At 44.4% G+C, this 12,307-nt stretch overlaps 1 protein-coding gene across 11 annotated transcripts in view; it reads right to left on the bottom strand.

Annotated features, from left to right (window-relative positions):
* Nucleotides 1-12,307, bottom strand: part of CC2D2A (coiled-coil and C2 domain containing 2A) — a 155,543-nt gene that overhangs the window by 121,513 nt on the left and 21,723 nt on the right. For 10 of the 11 annotated variants that reach the window (XM_023253304.2, XM_023253302.2, XM_023253303.2 and 7 more), the window contains 2 exons: nucleotides 3,566-3,654; nucleotides 3,147-3,248 (listed from right to left, as the gene is read on the bottom strand). In XM_023253304.2, the coding sequence (XP_023109072.2) occupies nucleotides 3,147-3,248; nucleotides 3,566-3,654 (191 nt within the window). Of the gene's footprint in view, nucleotides 1-2,672; nucleotides 2,794-3,146; nucleotides 3,249-3,565; nucleotides 3,655-12,307 lie in introns of those variants that run through there. The other variant, XM_045056568.1, reaches the window with a different exon arrangement.

Raw genomic sequence — 12,307 nt, forward strand, 5'->3', positions numbered from 1 at the left:
AGAACTGATTTTTCTTTACCAAGACTTTTTTTTTGTTTGTTTTGTTTTTTTGTGGAGCGCTAAAACCATCCAGCATTGTTATGGTTCCAGGGCTGTGCTAAAAGCAATTTTACATGCCATTTCCACCTCATTCACCCAAATTCACTTTGACAACTCGGGATCATCAAGGAGGAAAAAACAAAGGGAGGTGTTTTTTTTTTTTTTTAAAGCCAATGGACTGGAAGATGAGTTACAGCCAAGATCTGGGAGCCCCTGGATCAGCTAAGTGAAGACTAAGAGGGTTAACCCTGTCCCGCTCTTGGAAGTGACCTCTAGGCCCTCAAGGCCACGTTGTGTCTGAAGTTACAACATCTTTTTTTTTTTTAATGTTTATCTATTTTTGAGAAAGACAGAGACAGAGGGTGAGCAGGGGAGGGGCAGAGAGCGAGGGAGACACAGAATCCGAAGCAGGCTCCAAGCTCTGAGCTGTCAGCACAGAGCCCGACATGGGGCTTGAACCCATGGACCATGAGATCATGACCTGAGCCGAAGTCGGATGCCCAACCGACTGAGCCTCCCAGGCGCCTCTGAAGTTACAACATCTTATCTCTTCTCTTTCCTGCTCAATTTCTCCTTTCCTTGCCTATCATTTCCATTTCAGAAATATTTATTTCTTAAAATGTTTTAAAAAGACGACTTTTCTGAAAAAAAATTAAAAGAGAAGGCAGTTGATGTTTGCCTTGTATGTTGCTTTGCAAATTGGCCATGTGGGCAGAGGGAGAGACTAAAGACAGAAGCAAACCATTCTAGGTTGGTAGGTGGCAGTTTTAATCAGCAAGGGAAATTATGAGGCATGTCTGCAAGAGAAGGAGACCCCCACGCCTGCCTGCCAAATCTTAGAAGTCTGTACAGAGGTCCTAACTGGATTCAGTCAAGTATACCAGACAGATGGCCAACACCACATTTCTGTCTCAAAGCTGTACCCCGGGGACAGCTTCTGGGAGTGGGGAAGGCAGGTGGAACACACATTTCCATGACTGGGGAGGGAGTGAGAAGCCTCCAATTGCCTGGGTCCAGCTTGCGGGTCAACCAGCGGTCACGTCTTTTTTTTTTTTTTTTTTTTTTGATTTTTTTTTTCAACGTTTATTTATTTTTGGGACAGAGAGAGACAGAGCATAAACGGGGGAGGGGCAGAGAGAGAGGGAGACACAGAATCAGAATCAGAAACAGGCTCCAGGCTCTGAGCCATCAGCCCAGAGCCTGACGCGAGGCTCGAACTCCCGGACCGCGAGATCGTGACCTGGCTGAAGTTGGACGCTTAACCGACTGCGCCACCCAGGTGCCCCTGCGGTCACGTCTTTTTGATGACCTCTTCCAACACCTCAAATCCATACAGTGGCTCTTAGGGGATATAGAATATAATGGCTATAAGTCAAGGTCCTGCTCACAAAAAACAATAAATACTCTATAAGCCAAGGGAGTATATTTTTACTTCTACAACTTGAAGCTTTATTTGGGATATCATATTCATGGCCCATGCACAAGTGAGAACTGCCATGATTTTGTGAAATGACTATCAATCAGGAAGTGTAGGTAAGCTCAGATATAAGAGACCAGACCCTGCTATCATGTAGCCCATGTGACCAGACGCTGGGATTCACACACCTACCCACATAACTAAAGTGCTTGTGTCAAGCTGATGGGATTTTAGGTGGTTTTTCTTTATTTTCCAATATTTCAGAATTATGGCTCTTACAATGAAGAAAATAATTGGAATCAAAGAAAAATAAATGCCTTCTCAGCAGAGTGGAGCAATAAACTATCATAAAGCCATTTCATCGGACCCACGGAGTATTCCCACTGAGGAACCAGGGGCCACGTCACATGTGCACAGCTGTAACTTTCCTTGTAGTCAGGCGATCTTTGGCTTGTTTGGGATGAATGTGACAACATTTTATTACATCTCATGACAGAAAAAGAGAAGCCATCCTCTTAGCAATCAGTGATCTTTCCACAGAAATTCCTTCATGCCTGTGCTGTCTCAACAGTGAAAAACAACCCAAATCGTCATCATCAACAACACACAGTTGGACCAGATCTGCAAACACTTCACTGAGCCATTGGCTCTGCTCTTTCCTTCCTTCTTCCACCCTCTTACAGGCTTGTCTTTCATCTACGTCTTTTATTTTTTTATGTTTCTTTATTTTTGAGAGAGAGAGAGACAGACAGAATGCAAGCAGGGGAGGGGCAGAGACAAAAGAAGACTCCGAAGCAGGCTCCAGGCTCTGAGCTGTCAGCACCGAGCCCGACACGAGGCTCGAACCCACGAACTACAAGATCATGGCCTGAGCTGAAGTCAGAGGCCCAACCGACTGAGCCACCCAGGCGCCCCAATCCTTTATCTCCTTCTGACAAGACTTTCTATCTTGTACTGCTTTCTGTCCTCCTCATGGGCCGAAGGTCAAAACCCTCCTCATTCAGTCTTCTGTCAGGAAACAAAGGCCTCTCCAAACTTCAAAACTCACTGCAGTAGAAATGTGTCCTCAACCTGTTTCTCCAGGCCCAGTCCTTTCCTCTGTATGTATCTGTAGACAGAGGAGCACACATGGAGATGCCCCTCACCCCCTCAGATTCAAACAAAAATCACTCCTGTGCATTCAAACCACCTCCCCATCCTATGGCCGACTGCTTACCATGGCTTGTAGAAAACCATCGAAGCTCTTCAGTGTGGCATTCAAGGCCGCCACCAATCCACCCTACTTTCCTCCTGCACACCTATCTCTCTCTGCTTCCCAGAAAATCCCCGGATCCAGCAATGCCGACCCACGAGGCAGCCTGGGAATGAGAAAGAACTGGAATCCGATCCCGACTCCTCCACATGGGGATGGCAGGTGCTTCGAACTTCAGTGTGCTCATCGGTCACATGTGAATGAAGAGAACAGAACCCACTCCCCTAGGGGAGCTGGGATCATGACATGGCAACATGAGAAAAAGACCTGGCAAAACACTTGGCATTGAGTAGGACTCTACAAACAGTAGCTATGATGACTACTAATTAGCACCGAATGCCTCCTCTGTGCATAGCTCTGTTCTAGAAACTTTTGCTGGCAATGTCATCCTCCGCCTCACTGTCTTTGATCACAAAGTAGAGAAGTCCCGTTTCTCACCTCCGCACCAAATTCGGTCTCCAGTTCTTTCTCACCGGGACTCTGTAAGCGCCTGGGCCGAGGGGTGGGGATTTCCTGCAGCAGCGTGCTTTCTGCTTTGGACTAAAAAGGCAGACAGAAAATTACTGCTGCGTAGTGTCACCGACGCCATCTCGATGGCAGACAGTCACTAAAAACTACACGCTGCGCTTCTTTAAGAGATAAGAGCGAATGAAATGGTTAAGAAAAAGGACATTAAATTCTTCTTAAGCATAATTTTCCACCTGTGCCAATGTTAAATACTACATTAATATTTAAAACATGAAAAACAAATTTAACGGCATTCAAACGCACGCAGTTTTGAGCAAACGCAGCATTCTAGACAAGACCTGGAGAACTGCAATCAGCACGGAACAAAATATTCATGTGGTTTTTCTCACCCTGGCAGCCTGCAATTTCTCCCTCATGCGTTCCCTCATGGAAAATTCTGCAAAGCCCGTTCTGGAAGCTGAAGGAATTGGAGGTAAGCCTAAAAGAATACAGAAAAATTACTTTCAACAACATTTTTTTCCTTTTTTTTTCCAACAGGAAGACTAGATTAAAAAAATAACAGGAGAATGTAATTTTATTTTGCAAATTTAGAACTTCACATAAGCAAAGATGAGATAATGCTGACAGCCGTCCATTTGACGTAATAAGTACATGTCTTGGCTTCTTTGTGACTGAGACGGAAAACCTCGGTCCCGCCAGCAATGCCACATCGACTTAACTAAGAATAAAAGGAATGACACTCAACTATTCCAGGCACAGGCACACCAATTCAGTTACCATTGGGAAGAGCCTTTCCAATCTGTTGAATGAGAAACAGGCTCGTAGGTGAATGGATGGCCAATGAGTTCGGGGTTCAGCTTTCCAACAGCGCTGATAACTTCAATCGGAGAAACCCTTCTAGAGACCCAAGCCATGGCCCTAGGCTAAATCATGGACACAGCATGTATTTCAAACATATTATTAGATATATGTAGGGGCACCTGGGTGATTCAGTCAGTTAAGTGTCTGACTTTGGCTCAGGTCGTGGTCTCGCGGTTCCTGGGTTCAAGCCCCGCGTTGGACTCTGTGCTGACAGACAGCTCAGAGCCTGGGGCCTGCTTCAGAGTCTGTGTCTCCCTCTCTCTCTGCTCCTCCCCACCTCTCACTCTGTCTCTCTGTCTCTCAAAAATAAATAAAAATTTAAAAATGATAATAATAAAGAAAAAATGCCCTTGACGTTCTTTTTTCACTCGCTTAAAAGATCATCAAGCCACTATTTTCCATTTTGAAGATCACGTAAACGTGGCAGATCACATGCACTGTTACATGTGCTGAGGGTCCCGAGACTTTTCCTGTATGGCATTGGCCACCCTGTGAACTCACACATTTGTGTGATTATTTGGTTAATACCCGTTTCCTCCTCAGGTTCCATGGTCCCCAGCCACGCAGGGCAGGCACATGGCAAGTGTCACAGAGTGTGTGTGGTTCCCTGATGGGACAAAGGCGGGCTTCCTGACTGGTTCTTGCCAGTCCTGTTGTCTGCCTGGCCACCCACCTTACTTCTGCTCCAGAGAGAAGTCCTTTAATAGTCAATAATTGTTTTTAAACATGAAAATGGGGGCGCCTGGGTGGCTCAGTCGGTTGAGCGGTCTGACTTCGGCTCAGGTCATGATCTCGCAGTCTGTGAGTTTGAGCCTCATGTCGGGCTCTGTGCTGACAGCTTAGAGCCTGGAGCCGGATTCTGTGTCTCCCTCTCTCTCTCTGCCCCTCCCCCGCTCATGCTCTCTCTCTCTCTCTCTCTCTCTCTCTGTCAAAAATAAACGTTAAAAAAATTTAAAGAAAAACATGAAAACGCACCTTATTCATTTACTTCCCCCTCCTTAAAAAAAAATCCAGTTTTTCAAGTTTACTTAAAATAGCTACCACTTAATTCACTAGAATAATTTTATGAATTAGTGTTTAAAAGAGAGACAATATATTTTATTAAACATTATCTCATCTGAATAAAAAAAATGAAATGGCTTCTCTAGGATTACCTTTTTTAAATATTTTTTTAAGTTTATTTCTTTATTTTGAGAGAGAGAGAGAATCCTAAGCAGATTCCACCCATTGTCAGCGTGGAGCCTGATGTGCGGCTCGAACTCACAAACCTCTAGATCATGACCTGAGCCAAAAATCAAGAGCCAGAGGCTTAACCGACTGAACCACTCAGGCACCCCTCTAGGATTACTTTTAAAAACTGTGAAAGATTTTAAAATGGTAAAAAGCAGTTCTTGCTGGATATTTTAGAGTTCGCGATAGTGAAAGACATTTCAAGGGTATAGAGATTCTCGAGTCTGATCTGCACAACTAGCTGGGGAGGTGTCTTTTTCCCAGCTAGAATGTGCCCCACTTGAGGGCAAGGATGGAGTTGAGGACCTTTGTACCCGCACCGTGCAGCACTAAATCAGTAAGGAAAAAAATATAAAGGAAGCACGGGAGCATGAGGGAGATTATACAAACAAAATGAACGTAATCCTCATTTGGATGAAACCTGATGTGATAACCGTTTTCTCCAGATAACTCGAAGGATGTGATATTCATGGAAAACCACGTGGACTCATCCACCCCCTTTGACTTAAGAACTGGTAGAGATTTGGTGCTTTCATTTTTATCGTGGTAGAATGAAGCAGTGTTTCTTTAAGCAACTAGAACTGCAATAACCCTCGTAAGACATTTTTTTCCCCCTAATTTATTGTCAGTTACTCCACTACATTACTGATCTGCTATGTGGTCCCACGTGTCTATTTTTCCTGCCCGGGGGAGAAGAACAGACTTGCCAAGGCCGAGGAAGGGTGTGATCTCACATGTACGTACAGAGGCTCTTTGACACAGCCGAGCAAACCTGGCGTAAATAAAGTCTCCATGGCATGGAATAAGAAGAGGATGATGAAAATAAGTTTTAAAAAATCATTAAAGACTTGATTTGGAGGCAAGAGCTCACGAATAATGAGAATAAGCATCCTGTTAAACTTCTATACATAATGTCAATGAGTATGAAATACAGATTTCCTCTATAAGGTGCTATTTCTTTCTTTCTTTTTTTTAATGTTTATTTATTTTTGAGAGAGTGAGCGAGCGCACAAATGGGGAGGGGCAGAGAGGGAGGGATACAGAGAATCCAAACCAGGCTCTAGGCTCTGAGCTGTCAGCACAGAGCCCAATGTGGGGCTTGAACTCATGAACTGTGAGATCATGACCTGAGCCGAAGTCGGACTCTTAACCAACTGAGCCAACAAGGTGTTATTTCTCGCAGAAGCAGCAGGATGATGTCCTCACAAGGCTGCTCTAGCTTCCCAGGACACCTGTTCATCTGGAGGCTTCATCAGCTTCCCAGCTGCAAATGTTTCCAGATCTTCTCTGCTCCGTCTCCTTTGTCCTATCACCCATACTCACTCTACCCATTTCTCTCTCTGGATAGGCTTTGCAAAATGGTGGCCACTTTCCACTTTTCTCTTAACCACTTCTATAAACCTGACCCCTTGGGAAACAACTACTTTGTAAGAAGATAAGCACTTCATTTTGAAGTAGTGTTCTAGTCTTGTCGTCTTCTGTCCCAGGTTGATGTGATCTTGTCTTTACGGAGAAGTTTCTATAGCTCCTTCTCCACTTCCCCCTACTAGTGCTGAGAGAGTCCCATACTTCTTGCAAAACATTGCTCTGTGAATCTCACTGCTGAGACCTGAACTCTCTGTCTACCATGGGGTACCCCAGGACTTTCTGAGGACATAAAATCAGAAATGGGGTGTTTTTGGTTTGGATTTGAATTGGTATTATCTGGACTCACATGGATTATGTAGAATATGTGAGCATGGTGATGATGCCTGTTTCGTGACCTCTCTCTTCCAACTTCCCTCGCTAGTTAAAGAATATGCTTTCTAAAGGTTTTTATGGATTTGTTTCACTTGTTATGATTAATAAAGATTTACCAAATCCTATAGTATGTTTATGTTTTCGTCAGTTGTGTACCATTGATAATTGTAATAATAGCACAATAAAAAATTCAGTTTGTTAGGGGGCGCCTGGGTGGCTCAGTTGGTTGAGCGTCCGACTTAGGCTCAGGTGATCTCACAGCTTGTGGGTTTGAGCCCCGCATCAGGCTCTGTGCTGACAGCTCAGGGCCTGGAGCCTGCTTCAGATTCTGTGTCTCCCTCTCTCTCTGCCCCTCTCCCAATTGTGCTCTGTCTCTGTCCCTCTCAAAAATAAATAAGCATTAAAAAATTAAAAAAAATTCAGTATAGAAATAGGTTACTTAAAATTCTTGGGGGGGAGGGTTGGAATGAAGGAGCTTAAGAAGAAAGGGGAATGGTGTCAGATTTCCAACTGTTCAGGGCTTGTTTTTGGTTTTTGAAGGAGATTACAGTGGTCATCAAATCACTGTGCCATATAGAGTCTTTAACAGTGATATAACATTTTTATTTTAAGACATTAATATTTATATTATTATATTTATATTTTATTACTATTTATCTATCTGTGTCATCAATAAAGTATTTAAAATATGACAGAATTCTTTTTAATGGCAACTTACATATAGCATAATTTTTATTGGGACAGTGGACAAAAGGGTTGGGAAAACATGGCCTGCCCTGCCTTTTTTTTTTTAATGTTCATTTATTTTTGAGAGGGAGAGAAAGAGAGAGCGAGTGGGGGAGGGTCAGAGAGAGGCGAAGACACAGAATCTGAATCAGGGTCCAGGCTCTGAGCTGTCAGCACAGAGCCTAAACTGGGGCTAGAACTCATGAACCCCGAGATCATGACCTGAGCTGAGATCAGACGCTTAACCAACTGAGCCACCCACGTGCCACTGGCCTGCCTTACCTCTCCCCCAAATAAGCTCCCCCTGCTGTTATAATATTCCTGGATAGAATGTAAATATGGAGCTGGGGGGTTGGGAGAGCATCGGCACAGAAGCCAGCTGACCTTGGCAGGAAAAATTGGAGGGGAGCAGAGGTAATATCCCCAAGGCTTGAGAGGAAAAAACGTGATGAGTTGGACAATCATTTGGACTGTCATCGACTCTAACCACCTTCATATGGATGTAGGAAAATGGAGTGTCTTTCCAGCCACTGTCAGCCCTCTGTGAACATAGTGTGTCTTTAGCTGTCACACAGAAGAAACCCGGCACAAAGAAAGGGCCTCAGGTTAATGGTGGTTGTCACTAGGGTGAAAGAATGTGGGTGATTATTTTCTTCTATTTCCTTCTAATTTTTATCAAACAAAGGAGTACCGGTTGTGAAAATTTAACTACATAAAATGAAAGTCCAAACAGGCTGAGAACAGCGGGCTGTGCCCTGTGTTTTGAGCCTCAGCGCTGCTGATAGTTCACATTTGCTGAGGGGTCTGGAGGGATTTCTGCAGTCACTTTCTTCTTCTCTGCTTCTTTATTTCACAGCCTCCTTAACATTTCCATTTCATGTTAACTGAAAACGTGGGGCCTTTATCCTGGTGTATGTCTCCTTCTGACTCCGGGGTGCTGGGACCCCAGGATTGCAGCTCTGCCCCTTGCTCCCTCCCACATCTCTGTGTGTCAGCACACTTCCCAGGCTTGGGGATTGTTTTGGACTGAATGCTTTTGTCTCTCCAGAATTCATATGTTGAAGCCCTCACCCCCATGTGATGATATCTGGAGGTGGAGCCTGTGGGAGGTAATTAGGATTAGGTGAGGTCATGAGGGTAGGTCTCCCAAGATGGGATTAGTGTCCTTCTAAGAAAAGAAAGTCCAGAACTATGGCTCTCTGTGTCTCCACCATGTGAGGACACAGTGAGAAGACGGCCATCTGCTAGCCAGGAAGGGAGCTCTTACCAGGAACTGAATGATCCTGAGCTTTGATCTTGGGCTTCCCAGCCTCCAGAACTGTGAGAAATAAATGTCTGTTGGTTGAGTCACCAGTCTGTGCTATTTCATTCGAGCAGCTGGAGCTGACTGAGACGGGGATCATCAGCGTGGGCAGGACTGAGCCTGGCCAGCCCTGCCCTCTGTCCCTGTGCTCCAACATCATCATGGTGGTGGGATAAGGCAAGGGGGCTTCAGACAGGGCTGAGATTCTGAAACGTGGCTTCATAGATGTGGTTTGCCATGAAAATTCTGCCCACGGATGAGACTTCCACATTGCCTTGGGCAGAGCAGAAAAAAATGTGAACCTCATTCAGGGGGGTCAGGGACTGTGTGAGAGGTGCCAGGGCAACTGAGTGGCCTCAGAACAAGCTTTGTGAACTTCCAAGAGGGAAAATAACATGTAAAGCTTCTGAACTTGGCGTATTTTTGCAGGCATTAATCTCTGTCAGGATACTAGTATTCTACAAAACCCAATTTTGGACACGCTAGACTAGAGAATCTCCTCCAGTTTTCAAACATTCAGCTGACAAATATGCATTGGGCACCTATTATGTGTACGGGACATGAAGGATAGAACGGTGAAGAGAACAAACAAATCCTCATCTTCATGGAGTGAATTTTCTGGCAGGGAAGGGAGACCACAAACAGGCTGTATATCTAGTACATCTGATGGTAATAGGTGGTTTGAAAACAAGTAAAACTGATCAGGGCGAAAGAGGGCTAGAAGGGAGGGGTGTAGTGCAGTTTTAAGTGGAGTGGCCGAGCAAGGGCTTCTTAACTGACCGAGCCACCCAGGTGCCCCTAACGGGCTTCACGGTGACATTGGAGCAGGTAAAGGAAATAAGGGATCAAGTCACGTGGATGACTGGGGGGATGGGCATTTTAGTTATAAGTCATATCTGGTACAAACACTCTGAGACAGGGCCATGCCTGATGTAGGACCAGAGCCAAAAGGGGAAACGTAAGGGTGGGAGATGGAATCCCAGGGCATCAGGTCGTAGAGATAAGGTGGAAACAAACTCTGTAGGTCATCCTACAAAATTTGGCTTAAACTCTGAGTCAGGTAAGAACCACTGGGGGGCTGGAGCAGAGGAGTGGCATGACCTTATTTTCCCAAGACCATTCCGGCTGCGGGGGTGAGAACAGAAGCCAGGGCATCAGCTGAGATGCCATGCGATACTCCAGGTGGGAGTTGGAGGTGGCTTGGATCCGCATTGGAGTGGTGGATATGGTGGGAAATAGGCGTACTTTAGGTGTTTTTGGTCTATTCTGAAGGTAGAGGAAACGGGACTTATGGGGACGTACCGATGGGGGCAGATGAAGACAGGGGTTAAGGGTGACCCAAGCCATGGAAGAATGAAATGTGTGTTTAGTGAGATGGGGAAGACCATAGGACAAAGGGTTTGGAGGAGGAGATTAGGAGCTCAGCTTCAGTGGAGTAAAATCTGAGTTGTCTCAGGAGAGATCACAGACCTCGCTAAAGGTAAGAGCTAAAAGGATAAAACTTCTAGAAGAAAACATAGGAGAAAAATGTCATGAACTTGGGTTAGGCAAAGAATTTTTAGATATAATCCCCAATGCACAATCCATGAGAGAAAAAAAGTGATACACTTGACTTCGAAAGACATGATGAAGAAAATGAAAAGAGAGGCGCTTGGGTGGCTCTGTCGGTTGAGTGTCCGACTCTTGATTTCGGCTCAGGTCGTGATCCCAGGGTCGTGGGATCGAGCCCTGCATCTGGCTCCATACTGAGCATGGGGCCTGCTTAAGATTCTCTCTCTCCCTCCCTCTGCCCTTCTCCTCTGCTCGGCATGCTCTCTCTGTCTCTCTCTCTCAAAAAAAAGAAGAAAATAAAATAAAAAGATAAGATAGTTACTTGGAGAAAATATCTGTGATTATGTATTGATAAAGTACTTGTATCCCAGAATATACAGAGAACTCTTACAACTTCACAGTGAGGCAAATAATCTGGTTAATAATGAGCAAAAATTTAAATAAACATTTTACTAAGATGATACAAAAATGGCTACTAATGAAAAAAATACTATCATTAATCACTGGGGAAATACAAGTTAGAAGCACACTGCAATGCCTTTATACACCTTATAAAGACTATAATTAAAGACTGATGATACCATGTGTTGGCAACTCTCATAAACTGTCGGTGGGAGAGTAAATTGACAAAACCGTTTTGTAAAACCGATTGGTAGTTTCTTAAAAGTTAAATATAAATGTATCATATGACCCAGAAATTCTACTACTTATCAAAAGGAATGAAAACGTACGTCCATGCAAAGACATGTTGCAAATGTTCTTAGCAGCATTATTTGTAAGAGCCCCAAACTGGAAATAATCCAAATGTCCACCAACAGGTGGTTGAATAAGTAAAATGTGGTGTATCTGTGTGATGGAATAGAACTCAGCATGAAAAAGGGATGAAACATGGATAGATACTACAACATTTATGAATCTCAAAAAACATTGTGCTAAGTGAGAGACGCCAGACACAAAACACTGCAAACTGTATGATTCTGTTTACAGGAAATGTCTGGAAAAGCCATATTTATAGGGAGATAAAACAAACCAATGTTTGCCTAGGGCTGGGGTGGGAGTCAGGATTAACTGTAAATAGGCACAAAGGAACTTTCTGGGGTGATGACACATTCTAAAACTGGACTGTGGTGATGGTTGTCCAAATCTATACATTTCCTGAAAATCATTGAATGGTATCCTGACAGCAGGTGAATGTGACGATATGCACACTAAACTTCAATAAAGCTATTAAAAATGTGAGTTGTCTCATTGGACAGGTGCACGTGGACATTGGGTAGAAGTCTGCCCATGTAGTCTGAAAGAGCCCTAGGCTGGGGATATACATTTGGGAGTGGTCAGTTACACACGTGATATGTATATGTTAGAATTTCAAGTCTTTTTTTTTTTTAATTTTTTTTTTAACGTTTATTTATTTTTTTGAGACAGAGAGAGACAGAGCATGAACAGGGGAGGGGCAGAGAGAGAGGGAGACACAGAATCTGAAACAGGCTCCAGGCTCTGAGCTGTCAGCACAGAGCCCGACGCGGGGCTTGAACCCACGGACCGTGAGATCATGACCTGAGCTGAAGTCGGCTGCTCAACCGACTGAGCCACCCAGGCGCCCCTCAAGTCTTGAGATGAACAAGAGGATGAGTGTTGATGCAGGAAAAAGGGCCAGGCACTGAGCCTGGGTGCTCCAACATTTAGAGGCTGGGGGTGGAAGAACCAGCAAGGAGACGAG

The sequence above is a fragment of the Felis catus genome, chromosome B1 (genome assembly GCF_018350175.1).
Source record: "Felis catus isolate Fca126 chromosome B1, F.catus_Fca126_mat1.0, whole genome shotgun sequence".
Classification (NCBI taxonomy): domain Eukaryota; kingdom Metazoa; phylum Chordata; class Mammalia; order Carnivora; family Felidae; genus Felis; species Felis catus.